The sequence below is a fragment of the Gymnoscopelus braueri genome, assembly GCF_963280865.1.
Source record: "Gymnoscopelus braueri genome assembly, chromosome: 14".
In the NCBI taxonomy this organism is placed as follows: domain Eukaryota; kingdom Metazoa; phylum Chordata; class Actinopteri; order Myctophiformes; family Myctophidae; genus Gymnoscopelus; species Gymnoscopelus braueri.
In genome coordinates, this window is record NC_137619.1 from 19,415,440 (window position 1) to 19,441,965 (window position 26,526).

General features: G+C 41.2%; 1 protein-coding gene across 1 annotated transcript in view; it reads left to right on the forward strand.

Moving 5' to 3' along the window:
- Window positions 1–309: 309 nt before the first annotated feature.
- anapc1 (anaphase promoting complex subunit 1) overlaps window positions 310–26,526 on the forward strand; it is a 73,607-nt gene continuing 47,390 nt past the window's right edge. Inside the window, exons 1-24 of the mRNA XM_080448620.1 lie at window positions 310–495; window positions 1,725–1,964; window positions 2,713–2,877; window positions 3,647–3,689; window positions 4,007–4,107; window positions 6,161–6,243; window positions 6,583–6,656; window positions 6,819–6,964; window positions 7,119–7,270; window positions 7,872–8,015; window positions 8,160–8,378; window positions 9,686–9,781; window positions 10,148–10,238; window positions 11,938–12,003; window positions 14,111–14,248; window positions 14,502–14,654; window positions 16,668–16,728; window positions 19,103–19,158; window positions 19,603–19,734; window positions 20,058–20,132; window positions 21,201–21,481; window positions 21,767–21,858; window positions 22,829–22,977; window positions 25,579–25,657. Coding sequence (XP_080304746.1) covers window positions 1,749–1,964; window positions 2,713–2,877; window positions 3,647–3,689; window positions 4,007–4,107; window positions 6,161–6,243; window positions 6,583–6,656; window positions 6,819–6,964; window positions 7,119–7,270; window positions 7,872–8,015; window positions 8,160–8,378; window positions 9,686–9,781; window positions 10,148–10,238; window positions 11,938–12,003; window positions 14,111–14,248; window positions 14,502–14,654; window positions 16,668–16,728; window positions 19,103–19,158; window positions 19,603–19,734; window positions 20,058–20,132; window positions 21,201–21,481; window positions 21,767–21,858; window positions 22,829–22,977; window positions 25,579–25,657 — 2,812 coding nt within the window. The 5' untranslated portion in view covers window positions 310–495; window positions 1,725–1,748. The remainder of the gene's footprint in view (window positions 496–1,724; window positions 1,965–2,712; window positions 2,878–3,646; window positions 3,690–4,006; window positions 4,108–6,160; window positions 6,244–6,582; window positions 6,657–6,818; window positions 6,965–7,118; window positions 7,271–7,871; window positions 8,016–8,159; window positions 8,379–9,685; window positions 9,782–10,147; window positions 10,239–11,937; window positions 12,004–14,110; window positions 14,249–14,501; window positions 14,655–16,667; window positions 16,729–19,102; window positions 19,159–19,602; window positions 19,735–20,057; window positions 20,133–21,200; window positions 21,482–21,766; window positions 21,859–22,828; window positions 22,978–25,578; window positions 25,658–26,526) is intronic.

A 26,526-nucleotide genomic window follows, 5' to 3' on the forward strand; every position in this document is an offset into this window, starting at 1 on the left:
TTTATTTTCTGGTCAAAAAGTGTATTTTAGACGTGAGGTGGGTAGCTCCAAGTCTTCCCACTAAGGAAAGTAAGCTTTCAATATCTTACAACTGACTTTGTTTTGGTGAGTAGCTAAAGTGTATTTGATTTTTTTTTTACTAAAGACGAGAGAATGCGCAGCCTGCGGTACCGGGGGTAAGCGGACAACGGCTCGAAAGTACCATAGCGTTAAGGAGAACTCCTTCTAAACGCTATGGACCAGAGCTACCCTTCTTCCTGCCTCATGATTGGTTGGCACGAAGAGGAAGAGACTGTCGGGACAGCAAAGATGTCCGCGCACATTTGAAAACCTGGTGCTGCTAAATCTCTCAATTCTGGACTTCACTTCACTTGACACACGAGTTGTTTTTATGCTGCTGTTGTTGACTGCGCGGCGCTCAAGCAAGATTCACACAAAGAAAAGACAACAAGACGACTAGTCCGTGACAAGAGCCTGACTATTCCTTATTATCAGGTTCGGTGTCTCACACTGCATAAATAATATGCAACTCGGCTAGCATTAGCTGATATGCTAACACTAGACAGCTAGCATGCCATATATAGGGAGCTGTTAGCTAGCCTAGCACGCTAACCTAAACTGCATGACAGGTTTTATCATGTTGTTCGTTTGCTGTTATAACCTGCTAAGCACTACTTTAGTAGTACGTAGTAGTAATAGTAGTAGTAGTTAACTAATAGCAACACCGACAAACCCCTAATTAGACGTTTGGTATCTTACTGAGTAAACGGTGTCTATGTAAACATGTTTATGTTTGTGTCCTTGTTTTGTTTACGGCATAATAATATGCAACATTCAATCAAGTTGATTTGTGTTATTACCGTGATCGTATCGTGCACACATGTCAACTAAATTGTACACCGAAATGTGCTGTTATGTTCAAGGTTTGTTTATCATTGTGTTCTTGTTTGTCATCTGTTGAAATGAGCTGTCCTGTTTGACAGTGGACGGTAATCTTGCTCTCTACCCCACCTAGCCTTGGATCAAGACTATAGATGTATTTGATCGAGTCTGACTTTTACTTTCGTATCGTAGATATAAAAATGTCAAAATCGATAAAATACATATATTATAATCTTGATCCAAGGCTATACCCCAACTATTCCTCACTTCACGAATCCCCATGGAATAATCAGTTTACTCTTAAAGATACACAAAAATGAGAGCTAATTGTTAAGTGCACTATTTTATACAGTAGCCCAGGTCTTCACCGTGTTTGGCCAAGGACCTTAAAAAAAGGGAGAGATGAAGCATATCCTACATATTGGATACAATTGTGTTGCAGATTAAACTTTTTCATATATTTTATTATAGCTTCATAGAGTTGTTTGACAGCACTGTCATCAGTGTTGATGACAGTTAATGTTTATCTTTTCTATGAATATGTTGGACATTTAACCACTTAAACCCTCAATACTTAGTAAACCTGAGCTTTTACTCTGTACTTAGACTGCTCCTTTTTCCCACTCTACAACAAACCTCTTTGCTAAAAATAGCAGATCTACAAGCTCACAATACTAAGGCCTTGTGAGCTTATAGATCTATTTTTGTCTAAAGTTCTCCTCAGAATAGGGATGCTAAGGTTCAAGTGGTTAATGTAAAAAAAAAAACGGACCCCCTGTTGAAGACCCCTGCATTAGCCTTTTTATTGATTTCTCTCTATCTCTGGGAACCCCCCCCCACAGAAATAATGCTGATATCTGGAACTCATGTCGGACGTCCTGTGTGAAGAGAGAGCCACGATGATCGCCGCAGGGGAATTGCAGTCGTTTGTCCCGTTCGGACGTGAGCACTGCAGGAACCATCCCAACGCCATCAACTTGCAGCTCCGACAGCTGCAGCCCGCCTCTGAGCTCTGGGCCTCGGACGGAGCCGCTGGCCTAGTGGGGTCCCTCCAGGAAGTTACCTTGCAGGAGATAGAGAGGGTAAAAGGGGTAGGGGTATGTTGTCTGCTGCTGGCAGCTGTGGCAAAGTGAATTTCACCTCTGGGATCAATAAAGTATTAACTTGTCTTATCTTAAAGGTCCCATATGGTAAAACAAATGCTGTTTGCTGTTTTTGCCAGCTGAGGGACGATTAAACACTGAATATGTGAAAGCTCTTACTTGGCTGAGCAATCATTGCTGAGCTTCCCAGAAACAAGGTTAATAGAATCAGGTTGTAGCCGTGCTAGAGCAAGTTAGAACTCAGAGTTCATCATATTTCACTCTGAGACAAGTGTGTATACTGTCTGCATTGTTTGTTACTACTGGCTGTATTGTGTTAGCCTGGTAAACCAAGCGTTTGGTTGGCGTTTTGCAAAAGCCAAAAAGTGGAAGAGACAATCACAGTCTGTGCTCAGGCAGTGTGATTGAGAGACGCTGATTGGCTTTTCCACTTTTCGGTTTCTGCAAAACGCCCAGGCAGACCGGTCTGTAGAAGACGCATGAAATGTGTTGAATTGTGGATTTATTCACTGTTTCTTTTTCTCACGCTTAGCCAATCAGCTGTCAGCTAATGAATATTAATGCCTAATAAGCAGCAATTATAGCAGGTAAAAGGGCCTGTGTGTTAGAAAAGCAGAAAGAGGCACCTGATTTGTAAATATCAGTACAATAACTGTTAAATAGACACTGGAATGTTCCAAACATGAATGCTATAATATGGGACTTTTCTCTATCTGTCTATTTACAGGAAATTTGGCAGCTGAGGAAGGGCTGCGTGGGAGCTGGAGAGGAGAATGCAGGGTTTGAGGAGGAGCTTTACACGGCAGGAAACATGGTGATCTGGAGCCAAGGCAGCCGCTCCCAGGCGTCCAGTGTCTATAAGGCATTCACTGTGGACAGCCCAGTGCAACAGGTTAGCAGGGCTGCACAATTATTCTGTATATGACTGTTTCCCGAACAGTGGGTCGGGACCCGTTTTTATGGGTCACGAGTAAATATTCCTTTTTCATGTTTCCTAAAAATAAATATTTCAAAAGATTTCAGAAATACATTTCTTTCACAATAATTTGCTACATTTAAATTAAATTAAATCTCCCCCCAAAAAATCGAAGAAATTCAATGAATGTAAAAAACATAAAAATTAGTGAAAATAGCAGATCTACAAGTGCGACGCGTTGAGAGCTTGTATATAGGCAATTTTCACTCGTTAGGGTCCCGGGAAGACAGCAAATTTATCTTTTGGGTCTCGAGCTAAAAAACTGCTGCATATCATCATGTATCAAGACTTTATAATTGACAATTATGAAATACCATCATGTCTGCACTGCAGTAGTGAGAGATTTGATCGGATTTAGGATGGCTGGTGTAACAGGTTGGCTGCTGCTGCTGTTGCGGCTGCTGCACTGTGTAGTGGTTTCTAGCTGTAGGGGAGAGTTTAACACTATTAGAGCAATGTGATAGTCGTACTGAGTAAAATGGACCTGTACTGAGAAGATGGACCTCTCAGAGATGATGATGATGATGGCCCTTTTGGAAAAAAATTATTTGTTGCGTCTCTGCACCTGCTTCCTAAAAAAAAAAAGTGAAATATGTTTATTTTAAAGTATAGGAATGGGTAAACATTTTGAAATATACAGTTAAAGAGAATGGCTCCAACATTATCTCTCCACTTCTCTCTGCAGGCTCTTTGGTGTAACTTTGCAGTTCCACAGTCGAAGAAAGATGGTAAGTGGTTTAATTCCAGTCGTAACGGTGTCACTTACAGGAGTGTGAAATTAATGAGTACATTGTGGATGAGAGATTTCATCATAAACAAGCACTGCTCCTATGCTCAAAACAAAAAACAAAAATAAAGTTTCTAAAAGTAAAAGATGGATTAGGTCTACTATATCCATTTTCAAAAAATTGTAATACATAAACTGCTTGTACTTACAGTTTGTTACATTAAAACAAATATCTGTCTGAAAAGCATCGATTCCAGAGTTTTATGTGTGGAATAGTTGGATGTTTCCAGTCTCGGACTGATGTGTGATGTGTTGCAGTGGATGAGGACATCGAGCAGACGGTGTGTATTGTTCAGAGCAACTGCGTCAACGTTCACAGTGTCACCGGGAAAGACTTCACCTCACCGCTGCCATTCCAGGTGAGACAAAATAAATAACCTGGTACAAAATAAAATCCATATTGTTAATTTAACAGAGAGAGTGCAAATGGAACCAAGTGGACCACTTGACATTATTCAACAACCCTGACGACCAAATTCCATCCCATAGTTTTCATTCATAGTTTAAGCGGACTGTTTAAACCATGGAACGTTGCTGCATCGGTGAACATTTTGATGAGCATATGCTCACAGGATGATCCTTGATAACTGCTGCACCTTAGACCTCACACCCATAATCCCAGTAAAGAGTTTCCCCACAGCTTTCTTTACCGTATATTATCACAGCAGCAATCAATTGTAATCAATTATAGAAATAATAGATAAAGGGAGTTAAAGGAGAGATCCTGACATTTTAAGTGTTATCTTTGATGTGTCGCTAATCACTCGACCAACATTGAAAGGGATGTTGAGTTATTCCAGAGAGTCCCCTGTCGTCCAGTCTGGCGACCCCCTCCGTTGGCATAATGGGAGCCCGTGTAAGAGTGAAAATCGTCTATTATAACCGATGCAAAGTTAGTTTTTTCTCTACTACTGCTCATCGTGGAGTCTCATGATACTCAAACATGCACTGAATGTTGCGAACGAGCTACCGTTCGTGCAGAACGAGATGACGCTGGTTGCTTGTTTCTCTCACAGAACCTGGCATCTGTGGAAGAAACAAGCAACCAGCGCCATCTCGTTCTGCACGAACGATAGCTCGTGCGCGACATTCAGTGCATGTTTGAGTATCATGAGACTCCACGATGAGCAGTAGTAGAGAAAAAACTAACTTTGCATCGGTTATAATAGACGATTTTCACTCTTACACGGGCTCCCATTATGCCAACGGAGGGGGTCGACAGACTGGACGACAGGGGACTCTCTGGAATAACTCAACGTCCCTTTCAATGTTGGTGAGTGATTAGCGACACATCAAAGATAACACTTAAGATGTCCGGATCTCTCCTTAAGTAAATAAGCGATAGTTGCAGCCCTACTGTTGAATGTGTATTATTTTTGTGCTGACGCACATGACTGTGCGTCAGCCAGACTGCAGATATTACCCAGGCGTGGCATGTTGTCAGGCTAACCAATCATGATGGAGACGTTGGATCACTGACAGCTGACTGGTGGAATGATTGCCATCAATATCAGACGCCTGCAATTTACTGTCTACTGTATCTGTGTGTTTGTATATTTGAGGGGCGTGTGTGTCTGTGCACATACAATATTTGCATGTGTTAACTACTACATTTTTGTGCGAACCTTTGTGTGTGTGGGTGGGGTCTGTTACAGACCAAATGCTTTGTGTGGGCTGTTCAGGGTGCATGTTTGTGCGTGTGGTTGTCATTAGTTGAATGTAATTGGATCCACGGGTATGGTTGACTGCTGTGTTGTGGTAAACAGCGTGTGGAGGAAACTGAGGAAATGAGATTTAAGTTCTGCTTGTTAAGGACACTGTAGTAGTGTAGCGGATTCTTCCTACCCTGTAAAATCAGAGTGTTAATTCAGCTCGGAGATCTTGTAAAGATCTCCTGGTTAAATTAACACTCAGGATTTTGCTTTGCTTCCACTCCATGTTAATGAATGCAGCCGTTCTTCTCACTGGCCGCACGGACGCTCTGCTTGGTCACGTGAAGATTTCTTTTCAGAGCGCGAAATAAAGCGCGTGTTGGGCACTTTTTTGGTGGGTTCTGTCAACTGTGCGTAACCGGCTTCACACCTGCACCCACATTTTCAGATGGCCACAAAGTCTGTATCTAATATTTATATGTTGGCAATCGATGTGTGTCAAACAGTTTTTGACATACATATCTTGTATACCTGTCTTAAAATAAAATACTAAAGATGAACTAAATTAATCTCTATTAAGGTGGTTACACACCGGCGAATATACGCAAAATTCGGACTCGTTCCGAATAATTAAAAGACGCTTTTTTCGCTCCGCGATACTGGCTTGCCTTGACTTTATAAGGTTTTTTAAAAAAACGTATTATTCGCATGAAAAAAATCGCCCCGGTGTGTAAGGACCTTTAATCTGTGTCTCTCTCAGGTCTCCAATCTGTGGTCAACTAAATATGGACTGCTGCTCGAACGCAAAATTACTGCGACTGATGCACAACTTGGCCTCCCGGGGTAGATATATACACACACTCTCTCTCTTACACACATATACTCACACATCTACACAGTAATATGGACAGTCATGCATGCTCACGCACATGGTGAAGCACAGATCAACTGTAAAACATTTATGCTGTGACCAAATAGACAGACACAAATGGTCCAAATCATAGACACAAATACTAGTGTTTTTACAATACGGAAATAAATACTTCACGTCCAACATAAAGTAGTTTAATTATTATGAGGATTTCTCTATGATTTTGCAATCATACCAGAGGAAAAAATGGAAACGGAATAACCTAAAACACTCTTTTCTGATTAATCTGTACTGTATCTTTCTGTCTGTAGGGAACCTCTACCTACAGTGTTCAGTATGTTGCATCCTCTGGATGAAATCAAACCAGTGGTGTGTAAGCCAGCAGGTGAGACACCCCAATATATAATATTATATTTTATGTGTCAATGGCTTTGTGTGTCTGTAAATATTTTAGGCAGTATGTGTGGACATACAGTATGTGTTTGTTTGAGTGTGTGTATTGTCTGTCTGTGAGGTGTTGATGGCGGTACATTTCTGTCTGTTTCAGGTGTTAATGAAGGGAGTCGTGTTCAGTACGTGTCAGACTGCACCATGAAGATTATATTCAGCTGCTGTCAACCCTCCTTAGTTGTGTCCTACGACACCATACAGGGAACACACTCTGTGTGGGCCCTCCGAAAAGTCACGGCTGATGTAAGCTCCACACGCACACATGCACACGCACATGCGCACACACACACACACACACACACACACAATATGAATCACTTAGTTTCTCAATTCACTACTTGCAGTCTCGGAAATGGTCTAACCGTCCCCTTGTCTCCTTTCTCTCCTCCTCCACCAGGAGCAGTCTGCAGTGCTGAGGCGTCCAGTGGAGCAGCTCGGGACCCCAATGGATCTGATGGCCCCAGGTTTCCTGACCTCTCACCTCCGCAACATCTCCCGACTGGACTCCCCCGGGGGCAGCGGTGGTGCCTGTTCCGGTCCCGCTACAAGGTGAATAGCATTGTGCAGCCATACTCTCTCAGCCCCATGCCCAGGGCCGGATTAACACAGGCTCACGGGGCTGCAACCTGGGCCGGTTTTCCATCCCGTGCTCCGTGCTTGTGTTTGTGTCGTGAGTGCATAGTTAACTGATGCTTGGTCTTTACTAGCCCAGGGCACTCCAAAGTCTTAATCTGGCCCTGCCCATGCCTTTTCGCAAGCAATCTCAAAACAATTACCGTCATCGGTTTGGATAGTTGTAATTGGGTCTTGCCTCTGGATCGCCTAAGACGAAGATAGAGAGAGACAGAGAGATAGAGTGTGTGAGAGAGAGTGCTACAGTATTTGCATATTTCACCAGCACGTTCGTGTGATTGACCAAAACACAAAGGTATACTCATTTACTTCTAACGTCAAAGAACTCATTTGCCAGATTTGTCAGGTTTTAAAAAACCTACATATAGACGCTAATGTTGGTGGAAATAGTATATATTGGAGTTCTTTGCTCAAGGTCACATCGGCATTAGCATTACTGCCTGATTTACTACAGCATTACTTCTTCTCCATTACAACGTTGTACCTTCCCTGACTCCCCCCTGTTCTCTGATCTTAGTGGATCAGGACCTTCTGGCATTGCAACAGGTTCTCCTCTCCACTTCGGTGCACTGCACGGACACCAGAGCAGGATTGTGCCGTCGTCGCCGGGATTCCACTCACGGGTGCACTCCCCGAGTATATCCAACATGGCTGCCCTCAGGTAAGTTTTAGTTTGATACATTCATACTTTCAAGCTCAGAAACATTTTAGAAACTATCTATAGCTCCTGGTGATCAGTTCTCTCACTCTTTTTCTTCATCCTTTCCTTCCATCCACGTCGTTCTGCCTTTGTCCCTTTTTATAGCCGCTCCCACTCCCCAGGCATGGCGACTCCATCCTTCTCTGGTGCGGCTCGTTTCAACACATCGTTCCACAGCCCGTCCTCAAGGGGGCAGCACAGCCTGCTGCCCTCTCCCAACAGCACCGCCAATGAGTCTGTGCTGGTGCCAGAGATGGAGCCCATCATGCCAGACCTGTGCATGGAGCAGCTGTGGAGCGAGACCGTGGCTGCTGGTTCAAACAGGTAGACTAGAACATGCCTTGCAGCTGCAATCTGTACGTTAATGTCCTAGCCGGGATTTGAACCTGGGTCTCCCGCCTGGAAGGCAAAAGTTGTACCGCTCTTCCCTGCTTGGTCAAGGGAGATATCGCACTTATGAACTTCAGGCAGTACTACTTGTCAACCAGGAGGTGTCAGGTAGGTATCCTACCTCACACCAGAGTCTAAATTCCTCAATGGAAGAGTAGGGAGACCAGTGTGCTAGTACCATAAAGATTTGTTAAAATAGCATTGTATTCATTAAATTAAGTTCCGGATTGCAGCTTTAAAACTATACACATAAAAAAAAAAAAAAAAAACATGTAACTCTGAGAGTGTACACAAACAGACCTGTAATTTAAGTGTCTATTTGGTTTTATTTGTACATTCTCAGAGTTACAAAGAAAATGTTATTGGGGTGTATGGGGAAATTGTAAAAGCATTTTGGTATAGGACAGGTTCATATATTTTTACAATATGTTGCTTGCTCTACTCCAAATTAGGTGTGTAATTCATATAATTCTTGTAGTCCTGTTTGTATGCAGTATGGCCTACAATGTAAGAACTTCAATAAGCAACAGTGGGGGTAAAAAGTGCGGGGAAATAATTTGAATCCGGGAGATTGATGTGTGTGGACTGGGGAGCAGTAGGATCAGATATATTGGTGGAGATCTGGCTGGGACCTGAACTCAGTCTGGTGCCCTCCAATGGGTTTTCCTCAGGGTCGGCCTGTTGGGAGAGCTCGTTTTGGTTCACGTGATAAACAGTTCTGTTCACCATGGCCTAAGCCAAAGCCTTTGACCGCTCGCCGTCACTCGCGGCCAAAGGCTGCTCTCTTTGGGCGCTCACTCTTTGGGCGCTCACTCATGACAGACAAACAAATGAACAGACGGAGACCGATCCATAGCCTGACCCCCCTCCACTCGTGGGGGGACAATTAACACTGAGGGTTGTGCTGTGTAACTAGGGCCAGTTGATTGGGCTGAAATCCATGATCGTTTTTTTTTTTCAATCAATGGCTACATTGTGTGTTCTTGCCAACATACCAACTTCACCTAAAATTCACCAACATTTGGTTCATGGTAAGTTTCCTAGCTGGGGGTATATGGATCATATCTATTATCTTGTTCAAGTTTCCTAGCTGGGGGGGGGGGGGGGGGATATATGGATCACATCTATTATCATGTGTTTATAAAAGCATCCTTTTTTGACAGGTATAGACATTTTAAATCTCAATCAGAGTTACAACAGTTATTTGACAGCAATGTATCTCTGTGCTTTGTATGTTGAAGGGAGATGAGCAGCCAGGCATCTAAAGTTTTCCTGACCTCTGACCTCTGTGAGAACCACTACCTCTGCTTCCTGGTGGAGTCACACCAACAACTCAGGTACACACACACACACACACACACACACACACATGAAGGGGCTTCTGGTCTCTGAGAAGGAATCAAACTGTGGACAGTGGACATTGCCATTACACATTGTTCAAATAGTTTTAGCTGATGAGTGAATTAAAAAGCGTTGGAGATGCATTTGTCTGTTCTTTTCTTCATTCTCCTTCTTATTCATGTGTATGTGAGTTTTCCACTTTATAACTACACCTCAATTTTCAAATTCCTTCCTCTGTTTTAATGCTGCTTATTTGTTTTATTGAGTTGTCTTAAGCATTTTGAGTGATATTGTGTGCATGAAAGGTGCTGTACAATTAGATGTTAGTAATATTTATAATGTGGTTTTCAATGTTTCCTCAGATGTGTGAAGTTTATTGAGAGCAACGATACATCACAGCTCATATTCATTAATGTAACAGCCATCCCTGCCAAGGACGCAGCACCTCTACAGGTACATGAAGGTTCTGATGCATCATAATCAGGGGTGGACAAAGTATATACCGTACTCAAGTACAAATTACCTCAAAACATATTGAACCAATGAAAAGTATCCGTGTCTGACAAAACCAGCTAACTCCATTGGGTCCTCAAACTGTCGGCTAAACCAACTAACTCCACCCCCTCTCCCCTGCGTGGCACACAGAGCTCAGAGCTGCTGCAGACTCAGAGCGGAAGATAAACAAACTTTAACGATGCAGGGTTTTTCCCCCCGTAGTCTGTTAAAAGTAACTACAGTATGCAGTGTACCTGCATGTAGTTTTCTGAGGAGAAATTAGTTCATATAGCATTTCTCTCGCAGTCTCGCTACTGAAACTGCAAGTCCGTGAACCCCTCTTTGCAGAAGTTATTGTAATATTTAAAGTTTTGCTTATTATTGTAGGCCTATAGAAGCAGTGTCATGAAGCATCAGGGCAGTAATTCACGCGTTGTGATGCGTTGTGAGCTTGGAGATCCATTGTCAGCTGTTCTTATCAATGATGGACAAAACCTCTTAACTCCGCTTGAGCTGGATTGGGGTAAAGTGGTGATAATATAATGACTCTTGCAAGTATCTGACAATATATAAAGTCACAATACCAACTTTGATGAGGCAGTATTGCTTTGTTTTAAAAATGTAAGGTTTTCTTCATTTCCTGAAAAAGATATATTTTGTTTTTTCATTTCCTGAAAAATGAACAAGGTAAACGGCATCAAATGCAGAGAGACAGGTTAGTGCCTCAGTAAACAAGGATCACAGGTAAACAAAGAACTTAGCATCAGTCTAAACCAGGAACAATATACTATAAAAAATTATAATCTGTACATTGAAACTATAGGATACCAGGTAAACAATTAACCTAGCATCTGTCTAAATAACATCTAAACGTCTAAATTACATTTTAACTTTTGCGTAAGTCTGCATGGTCGTCAAGACTAGATCAAGTACCACCGGCTAAGGTGGAGTCTGACTCTGAAGAGGTGAGTCTTGGAAAACTCTGATGTTTTAGGGAAGGTTCAGAGAGCTTCCCTGTGTTAGCTGCTCTAAGTGAGTGGGAGGGGTTGTAGGGTTGGATCAGGCTTTGAAGGTATGGGGTGCCAGGCCTTCGTTTGCTTTGTAGGCCAGCAGCAGTGTTTTCTACTCTGTGCGGGCAGCAACTGGGAGCCAATGGAGGGAGCGGAGAAGGGGGGGAAGACATTTGGGCTGGTTGAAGCATAGATATAGAAACCTAGATACCTCATTGGCCTCTGCAGTTCATTGGAACGACCTGTATCGCGGCCGCCAGGGCAAGCGATACTACTGGCCAATCACAGCGCGTCTTTTCCGTGACTTGTCAGAAACTAGTTGTATAAAAATATCCTGTTACATTTTTATACAACTAGATTCTGCCGAGTCCCGCAAAAGACGCGCTGTGATTGGCCAGTAGTCAGGAAGCTTGCCTTCTCCAAAATGGCGCCCGAGATACAGACGTCTCGGAGCCGGAGGAGGCGTCTTCCTTTATATGTCTATGGGTTGAAGACCAAGCATGCTGTGGAATTCTGGATCATTTGGAGGGGCTTAAGTGCAATATCACCTATTGTGATATTCATCACAATATGAAATGTAATGTTACACTTCACTGCTTTCTAGTATCTTGTATGTCTGATATTAAAACAATGATTCTGCTCTGCAGGACATAGATGCCATGTTGGTTCTGGAGGCCAATGGAAGTCTGGTTCTTTACACAGGAGTCAACAGGGTAAGGACTAAACTTAATTTTACTTCCATGTTCAAGATGTTTATTGCCTTTTTAAAAAGTAAAAAGAAGTTGCACAGACACTAGAGATCACGTTAGGCCGGTAATTGACGGTTTTGGACATTTTTCTTTTATGACAAAAGCCAGAAAATATTATTTCCCGGGGACATCCTGGCCAGTAGAAAACAGTATAAAATACACTGCAATTTATTGCTACTATCACAACCAATCACACATTTCAAATCTTCTGCCCCGCAAGTCTCTCTCTCACACTCACTCACTCACTCACTTTCACAGGAGAGGGCGATACACAGCCAGATAGTTTGTCTGTCTGTTTTCAGATTTTATGTTTTTTTGTGAGGACTGTGGATGAAAATTAGCATCTTTGCTAAATCCGGTGTATTTACGTCCATGTGACGTCCATTAATATGCATTGTCCTGTCCAAATAAACAAATAAAGTAAAGATGGAGTTATTGGCGCAGGTTGCAATTTTTTTTATGAAAACTAAGTCGAATGCAAGCTGTGAAATGCCAAATTATCCTACCACAAATCATCAACAATGCACACATAATTGAAGATGAAGCATCCAACAGAGGTGCAAAGAGACCTCACAACAGCTGTACATTACTAGCACATGGATTAAAGTTCTCAGTTTTGACTGATTTCAGTCATTTCTATAAGATTGAGAATTGGAATGGGTCAAACTTGCTATTAGAAGCATCTTCCATGAAACCTTAATGGTTTCGGATATTTCATGAACGCAAAGGTTAAAGCCTCTGCAATTTCTTCAAATGTTTGGCTGTATGTAGAACAGCAGGATCATAGTTGTAGAATGGTAATATCTAAACATAATAATTCTACAAATTGTGCTAATTGCTTAGGGAACAGCGCAGGTGTGGGGGAGTCGTTTTACACTGTTTCACAAATCTCAGATTTATTTAAAATTATGTAGTAGTAGTATAATAGCAGTAATAATTTTATTTGTGGGAATAGTTATTTTCTTCAAAAAGTTACTTAGAACTCACTCTAGACAATGATTCCTTAATGCAGGATCTAAAAAACATCTTAGTGAGATTTGTTTTTGCTGTAATCCCTGAATATATACTGTATATACAAAATACAGGGACAGTCGGTATCAGTAACTGTAGTCCTTTTATAGTTTACAACACTATTAAGTTCAGAAGTCTTGTGGTTTGGGGATAGAAACTATCCCTTGGGGATATAAACTTCACCCTATTCCTATGGGTGGCAGCTCAGTTCAGGTGATGTGCTATTGTTTTAACCACCCACTGTAGAGCCTTGTGGTCGTATTTTGAGCATCTTCTGTACCAGCCAGTGATGCAGCCAGTCAGGATACTCTTTATGGTGCACTTGGAGAAGTATTCTGGAGTCCTCGATGAACCAGTAAGTCTGTGGAGGAAGAGCCGTTGTTTTGCTCTCTTGACGACAGTGTGATGTGACCAGCCCAGGTCTTTGCTGATGTGAACCCTGAGGGACTTGAAGCTGCTCAATTTCTCTTCCACAGACCTCTTGAAGTGTGCTCTCCCTGCAGCCTCCTGTAGTCCACGTTCGTTTCCTTTTGTTTCGCTGACATTAAGATGGAGGTTGTTATCCTGACACCACAATGTCAGGATAACACTGTCACTTCCTCTCTGTAGGCTGCCTTATCATTATCTGTAATTAGGTCTGTGCTGGTGGTGTTGTCCATAAAACTTTATAATGGAATCTGAGCTGTGCGTGGCCACACTGTTGTTAGTGTTGAGGAGGAGCTGGTGCCAATCTGCACCACCTGGTGTCATGAAGTTCAACAAAACTTTCCTTTGTGGTTTGAATTTTTTGGTGCATTCAATCCATGTCACCATGTATGTATATGTGCTGCTTTTTTAAGGGTTTATCACAATGTTATGTTAAGATGATGGTTCTCCTGGCTTTTTCCTGCTTCTTTGGATCCTACATAGTGGAATAATTTCCTAGGAGCTCTATGTAACTTTATGAAGAAAATAACTATCTTCACTTATACAATTATTATTACTACTACCACAACTAACAAACTAACTAAATACATAAATACATTTCTGAATTTAATTTGTTGTACTTTTGTTCTCCCAGGTGAGTAAGGTGTTTGTCCCAGGCCTCCTGTCCCCTACCTTCAACCTGTCCAACCACATCCCATACCGCAGTACTCAACTGGACAACGTCAGTACACCAGCCAGTGCAGCCAGCAGACGCATCCACAGGCTGGATGATGTATGTGTTTTTAATTTAGTTTATTGGTCACATCATAGCAGGTTCTTGACAGTTACAAAAATACATAAAATACATAAAGAGTTTAGTAAGCTGTGATCAGCTGTGATGTGCTCGCATCCCTATCCTCCATCCTTCTCTCCTTCTTTCCGTTATTTTTCCCTCCCACTTATTCGCCTCTCCTTCTATCCTTCCTCTTCCCTTGATTCTGTACCTGCTCTCCCTCCCTCTTTCCCTCCTCTTCCCTGCATACCAGGCCGTCTTGCCCTCTCCAGTGTCAGGGTTGAGGCATTTGGAGAACAAACAGCACGACACTTCCTCATGGTTGGATGACTACACCACTCCACTCCAGCAGCCCACGCCATACATCCACGCCCTTCGAGATCCTGTCTGCAACCGCGTCTCACTGGTGGGTGACCTGAATCTAGCAAAATTGCTCGATGAGCCCTAAATTCTAAAATATATTTAAAACCAAGGCATTAAATACATATAAAACAATATTATTAAAAATATCCAAATCACTAGTAATAATGGTAAATATTGAGAAATAATACATTAATTATTCGCTTACATGCTCTAAATAATATAGATTCTTGCATTTATTATTAATCATTAATAAATGTTTTAATATGTAAATCTGTGTAATACAAATCTGCCATTATAGCAGATATGGACGTGTTCAATTTGGTATGTATGTACAGTATGTGGATGTGTATATTGTATACCGGTAGTTATATGTGTATGTATATATACAGTATATGTATGTGTGTGTGTTCAGGTATGCTTATGTATAGATGCGTATGTGTGTGTAAATATCTATACACATACATACATACATACATACATACATACATACAATTGCATTTTTTCATAAAATAATAAATTAAATAAAAACAAATGTCAAAAGTATTTCATAGATAAATGAAAAATCTAAGAAATTCCTTAAATTAGGGGGGAAAAAAAGGTTTTAAGAAGTAGTGAAAATGCAAGATTAACAAGCTCAAGTTTTGAAATCCACATTTTCAAACTTGTTTTGGAAATCAAATTTCTCTTTTGGGTCTCGAGCTTAAATGTTTGGAAACCCCCAAACTGCTCTTACCAGCCACAGAATATAACAAACAACTGATGGGTGTCTCGTCACAAGGAGCTGGTCAGCCTCGCATATTCCTTTCCAACCCATGTACACCTCCTAAGCCATAAAATGAGCATAATGTGCTGGGTGTCGAGTCCTGACCATCTCCAGCAGCAGGTGGACCATATTTCTTTACTGCAGAGAGATTCTTGGTCATTTGAAGTAATTATGTTGGAAGCCTCTTCATTAGGCACTGACAGCATCTAGGTCAATCTAGTCATTTCAAGGTGTTGTAGTCTGGAAGTGAAACACGCAGCATTAACAGGAGATGCCGGAGGACGGTTATTTCAAAATGTGTGTGGTCCGTCTGGGCTTAAAATGCGACATGCAATAACACCTGGAAGGCTTTTCCTGTCACTGCTCTGTGTGTGTGTGTGTTGTTCTTTTTCAGTGGTTGTGCTTAGGAAACAACATGGGAGTGAAAGTTTATGACTGTGTGCACTGTGCAGTGCACGCATGCGTATGTCTGCCTCTCGGGAGGAGTGCTGTCAGATTGAGTGTAGACAATTTTGACAGCCTAGGGACACACACTCGAAAAATGCACTCAAACAGGCACACATGTACTGCATGCCCCTAAATGCCTATATATATATACATAAACACAAATACCTACATTCTTGCTTACATATACAATTATAATTTACATTTGAAGCATTTAGCACTAACAGATGTTCTTATCCAGTGCAGGGAGAAAGTGTATATACATCATGGGCACAGATCAAACAACAGATACACACAAATACATGCTCTTTTAAACACACACACACACACACACACACACACACACACACACACACACACACACACATACACATATTGACATACAGGATGTGTCTTAAGGCTGCTGTCATGACACATGCTACAAGCAATCAGTTAACCTTTTGTCCCCCCTGTCGTCTAATTCTGGAAGCTAATGCAGCTAGCTGGAGTTCCACAGGACCCACTGATTGAAGCCCTGTCATTACTCTGTAGAGACAGTCTCTCAGAATATATATATATTTCCTTTCTTCGTTTAGTAGGGGTGCTCCACAACACGTTTGTAATGATGATGTGTAGACAGATGTGCATTTTAACAAACAATATGAAAATATATATTTACTTATTTTCACTGTATTGGACCTCAATATATTGATATTACCTCAATGACATCTTAAACTGCAGCAAGGCTGCCAATTGAGTGTTTGAAATGTGACATTTCCATTGCTGACAAACGGTGTATGTTAAGTCTGTCTCTTTCCATGTTTGTTCCTCTGTCCCTTCCTCTCTCCCTTCTCTCTCCTTGGTATGTAGGAGTTGGGTAACGGGTCGATGCTGAGGATTTCTGTCCCTGAGGTTGCTACTTCAGAGCTGGGTGAGATTAACAATGGCTGCATTACAAGCAACATGGGCATGCACACACACTCACAATATTAAACATACACACAACTGTATGTGGCAAGAGATTTGACCAATTACGATTGTATAACATTTTGTTTTGCGCATGTGGACTTACATTCACACACACACACACACACACACACACACACACACGGCTGAGTCATACTGCAGTTAGGATGTGGAAATTAGGTTTGAGTGCTGCTGCATGCTGCTAACAATGATGTAAAATGTTGATGGATGGAGGATACTATTTTACACACACAAACACATCAATTGACTGATCATGATTAAGCCACCTACATTAGTGAAGAGTTTTTATTCAGTTTTATTCTTCTCTTCGAGGCTTGTGTTTTAGGGATAGATATAAATAAAAAATTAACTAGTTCGCCAGGCTGCCTACCCAGCACCCGCAAACTTTGGTCATAGCCACTTGGAATGGGAGGTGAAAAATCTAAGTTAGACATCTTGATCGCTTGACCCCAGAGATAATGTGTACCGATTTGTGAGTTTTGGACAAAATCTGTAGGAGTTGTAGCAACAAAAAAATATATACATTATATACATTGTGTCATGATCCAAGGAATACAGGGAAAAAAGATGTTGATTGTACCACCTACGGTTCAAGAGTTATAGGCCAAAACGTGAAGTGGGCTGTTGCGCCACCATGAGGAGATTTGAATAATGTGGGAGGGAGGTTCTTCCTTAGCTTAGTGGTAATGTGCGTGCAAAGTTTCCCAGCAATAGGGTGCTGCATTCATAATGTGTGGACTTCGTGTGCAAAACAGCCACCACCACAAACTTTGGAAGCCAATCATAGGGTGCGGCATTTCTTCCTTGGCCTAGTGGGAATGTGCGTGCTTAGAGGAGACAATAGAATAGAATAGAACAGAGTAAAATAGAATGGACAAAAACGAGAAAGAATAGAACAAATAAGGTAAGCCTTTATTCATCACTGGAGGAAAATTCAGTGTGTCAAAGTAGCATCAGCAGTGAGAATGAAACACAAGCGGTATAGGTAAGAGTCAAGAACAAAACCAAGATAACTAAAAACATAGATAAAATACAATATTGAGCTGCTGGCCCTAGATACTGGATATTCGCTGGATCTCTGAATGAGTGAACATATGTATGTATGTACAGGATATTCACTGGATCTCTGAATGAGTGAACATATGTATGTATGTACAGTCTATCAGTAAATATAAATATACAGTGAATATATGAATGAATACCATATAATGGACCAGTCCAGAATTATTTCGAATTGAACTAATCATAACTAGTATTATTTTTGTTGCATATAAGGGGACCCAATAAGACAATAAAATAAGCCTGCGTTGATGATTGGTGGGACTGTATTTTGTTTCTGTTTTACCAGTTTACGCTTGACCAGTCAGATAAAAATTAACAGAGTAAGAAGGTTTGTGTCAGGTTATGGTGTGCCCTGCCAGTTCCTGCTAGCTGTAGACCAATTATGTAGGGTCTGTTAACACACATTGTGCCCTCACTATTATCATGTAGCCGGTTAAAGCTGAGCTGAACTAATGTATCTCTGCTTTCGTTTAAGCAACCACTAATTGGTGCCGGTGTCTGTTTAGACCTCAGGTTCCTCTCTGAATGTTAACCTTCCAACATCTAATCTCCCATAGTCTTTGTTACATCTAGCCCTAGGAATCTTAAAAGCCTTCATACGGGTCTGTGTCCGCATTGTTCTGTGTGTGTATTATACTATGTTGCTTTGCTCTGTTCCGTCCATTATTTAATAATTGATTCCACAGATGAGGTATTCTTCCTCTAATGAAATGGCATTTATCTACCTCTTCCTTGACCTTTGTCAGCTCTGCCGTCCAATTAAGATCACAGGAGGAAGTTGATTAGGAATCTGATTGGTGGAAGGAGAGAAATAACACTGTAACACTAATCATTGTAGCAATGGTGGTGTTACTCTTATTCCTTATTTTTTTGTGTAGAGAATTTTAAGCAAACTTATAATTAAGCCAAATAAATGGTCTTACCTGATGTTTTCTTATGTGGTAATGTTCTACAAACACAAGAGACAATGTTTCCTGTTTAGCAAGATGAAAAGTAAACATTATTAATCAAACAACTGAGTGTCTGTTCCTTGTTGCCATAGCATTTCCATATCAGGGAATTGCCTTTGTTATCAACAACAACAAACAAATCATGCCTAATGCAAATTTAAAAACAATTATTTAGCAGTATTGAGGAATTGTTATATGGAATTATGACATTTCCATTTGTAGAGCTTCCTCACCTGCATAGGTCTGTCGAAAGGGTGACTCTGTTTCACTCTTTGTCTTACTCGCCTTTCTCTGCTCCCACACCAGTGAGGAAGTGCCTCCAGGCTATCCGCTTCATCCTGCCAAAGGAAGCTGCTATGAAGGTGGGTAAGAAAGATAACAGTGGTGTGTTGAATAGAACAGGGTTTTGCTTTGCTTCTAGGGTTAATACTTAACAAAGCTTTGCCATTCTGGACCATCACTTAACGAGATGTATTCAAATGTAACCTTTTTCAGGCATGTATGTACAGTATGCAAAGGGTGTGACTTCCATCGGATGAGCCGTTCTCCAGAACTTCCCCGCTGTGAATTAGCACGCGGCTACAGGCCTGCACTTTTAAGCTTAAATGTTAATGTTACCCATTCTTCTCTGCAGACATGATCAAATACAATGCTAATATATATGATACTTAGGAAAGGGTTTTGGAATAATACATAATACCTGTAACTATGATAGACCCACACTGATGTTCCTCCTCAAATCCAATGTTTTCAATCTAATGTTACGATTGTATTGTGTTTTATTTATGTTGAATTTTATCGTCTAGGTTTTAGTGAAGTGGTACAACATCTACAATGCACCTGGTGGTCCCGGCATTCATACTGAATGGAACCTGTTTGTCACCTGTTTAATGTCCCTCATGGGCTACAACACTGAACACCTGAGCTGGGCACGCAGTGTGAGTATGCTGGCATGTGACGTTGTGGTGTACACACAGCCTCATTATGGGAAATGGAAGTTGTCTCTCTGTTTGTTTCTACGCTGTGAGATATTATATATGATCATAGGCACCTAGTGCCCTTGTTATTAAAGCGCTCTAATCAGGGTTTGGTTAGGTCTGGAACACCAGGTGATGGCAATTAACAATGTGGTAGCCAGCACAGCAGTCCCTTGAGGACTGGAGTTAAACTGTTGTTGTATACCATGATGTATGGATGTTGTGTTATGACTGATCCAGCTAGCTGTTTCTTGAGCTGCTTGCACCTGTTTTTGTCCCTCCAGCTCCACTTTGAAGTGCCTCTCTCTCCAGTGATTGCAGCCAAGAAGGCTCGTCCCTCAGACGGAGGCTCTGATGAGGTTGGTGGTTAGATTACCTTTGATTTATTTTTGTATTATTTTCACTGCTTAATTTTCACATTTTCCTTGTCAGGGGTGCAGTTTAAAAAAAAGTACTACTCCCTAATATTAGCATAGACATGATCGTTTAGAAATACATCAGCCCATCTCATTACGGATAATTGATAGTTTTTTCTTGTTTTCACAAGTTTTGTTTTTTCGTGCTGTGCTGATTGAATTAACAATTTTAGAGAACATGCAGGGAAAACCGGAAATGTGTATAATTGTGATCACCCCATGAAGCTTTGAATTCATGGAGATGTTTTAGTTTTTGTCGCATTCCCGAGCCAATAATTCAATATTTGCTGTGTCCGCTGCGGTAGGAGACCAAAGCGAAGCTATATAAAAGAATAATATAAACTCCAAAACAACTCTCACAGTGCAATCTCTGATAAGTCTACTGATGCTCCAGGTTCAGAGAGAATGATTTTAAATATGGTTTTGCTCTTGTTAAGATAAGTGTCCTATTAACTTAAATTAGTCAAATATTGGACAAAAACATCTCTGTTAATTCAAGGCTTCATGGGGTGAGTAATTGATAGGTGAAGTATTGCTTTAACGCAGTGGTTCTCAACCTGTGGGTTGAGAACCAAATCTGAGTTCATGTGGGCCCACATGATTTTGGGGGGTTCCCCAGATGACATTAAAGTGACAATTTAAGGACTTTTAAGAACTTTTTAATACCTAAGAAAAAAATTCAATGAAATGAAAAAAATTGCATTACTGCATCAAAAGTAATCAACAAACTATACTATAAAAAGTAAAAACTGGTCAAACATTGGCCAAATTGTCAAATAATATAAGAAAGAGGCAAAAATTGTGAAAATAGTCGATCTACAAGGTCACAAGGTCGATCTACAAGGTCTACGTTGTGACCTTGTAGCTCGACTATTTTCACTATTTATCTGCGGAATCAGGGTGGTGGTGGGGGGGGGTCCCCAGTTCAAATATGATTATTTTGGGGGGTCACGGCCTGAAAAGGTTGAGAACCACTGCTTTAACGGACCTGTTCATGACTTCCCTGTGAAGGACTGGGAGCACCTGATGGGCTCCCACTACCACCGTCAGATGGCCAGGCAGCCTGTGTGTGGACCAACGGTGTCCTACCCTGCCCCTGCTGGCAATGCCACCCCTCCCTCGGATACGGATCATTCCAGTTCGTGCCTGAGGTTGGACAGTTCAGCTCCTCTGTTCTCCCACATCCCTTCCTTGTTCTATGTTCTCCATCTGCTCTACCAAGAACTTCTGCTGGATGAGTTACAGCGAGCTGGAGCCAAGTCTCTGGTCTGTGTGCTGCAACAACTGGCCAGGTACTGTAGCTGTGGGTCTGCAGGAAGTGGCTGTCACAATTACAACATTTAAGTTGACGATTAATTGTCACGCAAATAATTGTGATTTAGGATTTCATTGGGTTTTTGGCATTGGACATGGAACATATGAATACAAATTAAATTTATGTTTGCCTTTTAGGCTTCGTAATAAAAAATTGGCACAGGGCAGATATGACAGATAACTTATAGAATAACAGTACTAGTACTCTTAACCTTATTATTTGATAAGAAATATAGATTTTGACATCTATTCTGTATATCCAGGGACCTGCAGTTGCAGCACTATGTAGATCAGTACTGGAGAGACTACCCTTCATTCATCAGCAGCTTCACTGAAACATGCCTCATAGACCAAGGTAAGACATATTTACCAGTTCATTAGTGGTGCAAGAGATAATCAAAATAATCAATCTGATAAATTATTTAAAAAAAAAATCAATTTGAAATGTGTTTTTCTAAAGTTTTCCAAATCTTTCAAAAAATACGGAAAGACTGGCATTTGAAATCGGCGAAACCAGCAAATTGCAAGCATTTCAAGCGAGGGGAAACATGGTTGAAAGTCTTCTACAGGGTTTTGATTAATTGATTGATTGAATACTTTATGCAGAAAAAAGCACATGACAGTACAGTTCAATACATGGTCAGCTAATATGATTTAAAACCCAAGATTTCCATTGGGGTCCTTTGTACTCAATTCATAGAGACATTAAATGACGGACAGATATACACTACTATGCAGAACATCATAAAAACAGAAAAACTAAAAATATGTACAGTAAACAGTTTGAGGGGGGGGGGTTATCAACCAGGCCCAGGGAGCCCCGAACCTGGGTACTCGCTCCAGTCCGGAGGACCCCCTCCTCCGGGGGACACCCGGCCCTCCAGGCGGTCCCGTGGACCCACTCTTAATGGTATTGATAGCCTGAAGAAGGCTTTTGTCGAAACATTGGTAGCTTTGTAATAAAACAGTTTTGCCTGCGAGGTACAGGGATAGTGAAGTGCTAGGGAGTGAGTAAATTGGGAGTGAGACTGCTATAGACCATATTCACACGGCGGCCGTTTTGCTATTAAGTTCATGTTTATTCTACAGTTGGGAGCGTTGTCCAGGGTGTTATAGGAAGGGTTCAGTCCTGTGTTAGCTGATCTGAGTGAGCAGGAGCGGTTACTTAATTGAGTCCTGCCTTTTTGAATGTACATGCAGTAGAAATGACAAGTAATGTGGATCAATATTTTAGTTGTTCGGATCACTGTAAAACAAATCTGAACACAGTATCTGAGGGGAAACCTCACATACTGTTAATGACACATACTGTACACTCCTTTCAGCTCAGATTGGCCAGATGCAGCGTCCGTTATTCCTGAGGGCGGAGCCTCCCAGCATCTTCAGTTGGCTCAGTAGCTGTCTGAGAGGGGAGGAAGTCCTGCCCTTCCCCTTCCTGCCAGGCATCTGCCAGAGGACGAGGCTTTTGGTTCTGGTATGGGAACATTTTAAACACACACCCCCCCAATTATGACAAAAATACTATCTTCTGAACTGTTCTCCACTGACATATCATCTCATTTTATTACTATCCGATTTTCATCAGAGTTTGAAAGCGACTATGCAATGACTCGATACAGTGTATTATCATCAAATCACAACAAAGGGCCATTTAATGTACATTAGATCTGTAACTCTGTACCTGACATATGGTGCAATTTGGTGGTCAAACGTCATCTGGCAATGAGCTACGTGACTATGCACACCTACACAGACAATGGATAAATTAACTGTGAGGATTTTACTGAGTAGGTTTCCCTTGGTTTTCTGTTGGTGAACATAAAAGGCAATTTCTGTAATAAGTACATGGAGAAGAGTGAGGTGTGATTTTTTTTTTTCTGAGTTAGAATGTATGTGTGTATGTTTATATTTATCGCAGTTCGTCCGTCCAGACGGGCACCATCTGTGTCTGAGATTATTAGGTGAGGTCTCACCTGACGAAGACCACATTTCTTTGTAGGTTGAATGAACTGATGAACAAGCCAAACCGGAACCAATTTAACTTCCACCCATAGGGGGCGCACAAATGATATAAATGTCACTGTTTGTTGCAGAAATGTGATTATTGACCGCCAAACAAGGTTTTGATACTCCATACCTGTTGCCTGTAGTTGCCTTCCAAAAATGTGTCAGCAGGGCATATTTCTTACAAAGAAAAGCCATATATGAACACTACATCATACCCTTTAAAAGCGGGTGGCACAACCCTAAAAAGTTGTACCATCTGTCGTACAAACTCTTATTCCCCCGCGCACCAGCCTCTCCCCGTGACTGACACAGCCCTGGGTAGGCAACCCAGCCTGGCGTAGATCTGCTCTCCGAGGAGTATGTGCTGTATTTGCACACGTGGGAGTGTGTATGTGTAGTGCTGATGTCCTCATGCATCTTCATCCAACCTTCATTTAACCACACAAGGAACACCAAATTGAGTCCAAACATTTGTTTACAATGATTATCCATCACACCCAGACCAGCACACGGACAGACAGGTGGACAGACAGACACATAGACAGACAGGCTAGGTGGAGAGACTTGCTGTAAGGCAGACAAACTTCAGGCCAGTGGAGAAAGACATAAATAATAGAATTCTAATCTTTATATGCTGGCCAACATGTGGAATATTGATTGAATACAAGACATAAATGAAGGAAAAATATACATGTCTGTCTGTCTACCAGCCTGAGAGAGACATGCTGTAAACAGACACAGTCACAAAAAACAGATGTCATGCAGTGTTTGTGTACAAAATGTGTCTGTCTCTCTCTATATAACTGATATGAATTTAATATGAGTATAATATGAACAAGCTAGCCTTGCAGTTCATCTCCACATAGTTTGTGACCCTTCCTGTATAGAGATAAAGTTGAAAGACAAAATATATTGTTAGACTGAGGGTTTTACAGGACACTTTGCAGAAATCTTTGTCAGTTTATGTAAGAAATGCTAGTGTTTTGTACTTAAGTAAGGTATAATTGCGCCTCATATCAAACTCTTTATCAACTGTGCAACAGAAAATTGCATATAAGACACCTGAAGAAATAAATTGCATCTGTTCAATTGATAATTCGATGGAGTTAGTGGGTTGGACCGCAAAAAAAAGGACAAAGCTTTCAGCTATGCATATTTTGTTTACATACACGTATTATATACATAGCATCTACATTTTTCATAGGCTGTCCATTTCCATCTTTATTCAAAAGGTCCTTACAGGTCCTTACACACTGGGAGTGTTTTTATTTTGTGTGCTCAAGCGACGTAAGTTATTTTTTAAACGGTTGATTTTTCACTGCGAATTATAGCATCAACTTCTGGGTATGTTTGGTGTGTACTTTTTGCCAACGCCTTTTCAAATCGTTTATTCGTCATGCTCTGGCTTTATTCTCTTAATAACTTTTATCTTTTCGCATTTTGAACCATGGAACCTACTGCTTGAATATGCGTCAACATCCTGAAACTGCCACTGGAAATCAATCACGTGAAAGGAATATGTGTTGAAACAGTCTATAATTGTCTTTAATGTAATGGTGTACCAAATCAAATCAATGTCCCAAAACATAGAGCCTGTCTCATCATGACACAGCCATATAATAACTTAACGTTCATGTACGACTTGAAATCTCTCATGTAAGCCCCGGCTTGAATGATGCTTAACAGCAAAGCATCCTGGAAATAAAAAAGTGAATCATTATGTGAAGGTTGGATAAGTTCCCTAGCCCTCAGTGTTTAGCTTTGACGCATAATATGAGACATACAGTACAGTACTGTATGTCTTGTTAATGTGCATGTCCAGTTTTTGTTCTGGTCTAAATGCGCAGACGATGCTGACTTTTTTTTTTTGTCTCCTTGTTCTCTGTTCTCCTGTCCTCCTCTGCTCTCTCTCTCTCCTCATAATTCTCCCTGTCCCATTTCCCCCTCTGTTGTTCCTTCTCTTCATTCAACTTTCTACTTCACTCACTGTCACCCCTGTTCTCTGTCTGTCTGTCTGTCTGTCTCTCTCACTATTCTCTCTTGTTTTCTTCCTGATCTTTTCTATCAGAGTTATGCTCTCTATATCGTTGGTGATGAGAATGCCATCTCATCTGACATCTCAAAGTACCTGGTTAAGCTTACTGCAGGTGAGTGTCTAATGTTGGTATACATAATTTGGCTTTATTCAGTGTGTGTGTCCATATGCATTTTCTATCTGATCTACTTACATCAGCTCTCAAAGTGAAATACAATTGAAAAAGATTTGTATTACTGATTTGTTTTAATCACTGTATTTTAACAATACAATGTTAAAATACATACAATACAGCACAATATTAAATATTCTCTAGCAGATTAAATCTTCAATCTGTCAAATCATTAATAATATAAAAGCCTTTTGCCTAGCAATGATAAAAGATATTTTCAACTTGGTTCTAGCATTATATTTTTCCATTAGAGAGATGAAAGAAGTTAGAGGTTGGTCACTCTTGACTAGTGTGTGTGTGTGTGTGTTTGTAACGCCTGGGATTCGAAACCCGGGTCTCCAACATCTTAACCACTAAGCCAAAGGGATATCCCTATTGCTCTGGGGAGATATTAGACTTGAATCCAGGCCATCAAACTGAGGTAGTGAACCACTCTGTTACACTCACCACCCTTTTGACCTCCTCCCACGGGGAAACCTGATCCAGGTCACGGCACCATTATAACGCCCGGGATTCGAACCCGGGTCTCCCGCGTGGAAAGCCAACATCTTAACCACTAAGACAAAGGGATATCCCTATCGCTCGGGGGAGATATTAGACTTTCAAGCCATCAGACTGAGGTAGTGAACCACTCTGTTACATATGCACACGCATTGGCCTGCGTTAACAGATTGGTTTGTGGTTGCAGACTCTCAGTGAACAGTCTATAGAAACAGTCCGCACTCACAAGGTGATTTTTCTTAGTATTTTTTTATTCACTCACAAGGTGATTTTTCTTAGTATTTTTTTATTCACATGACAAATGGACG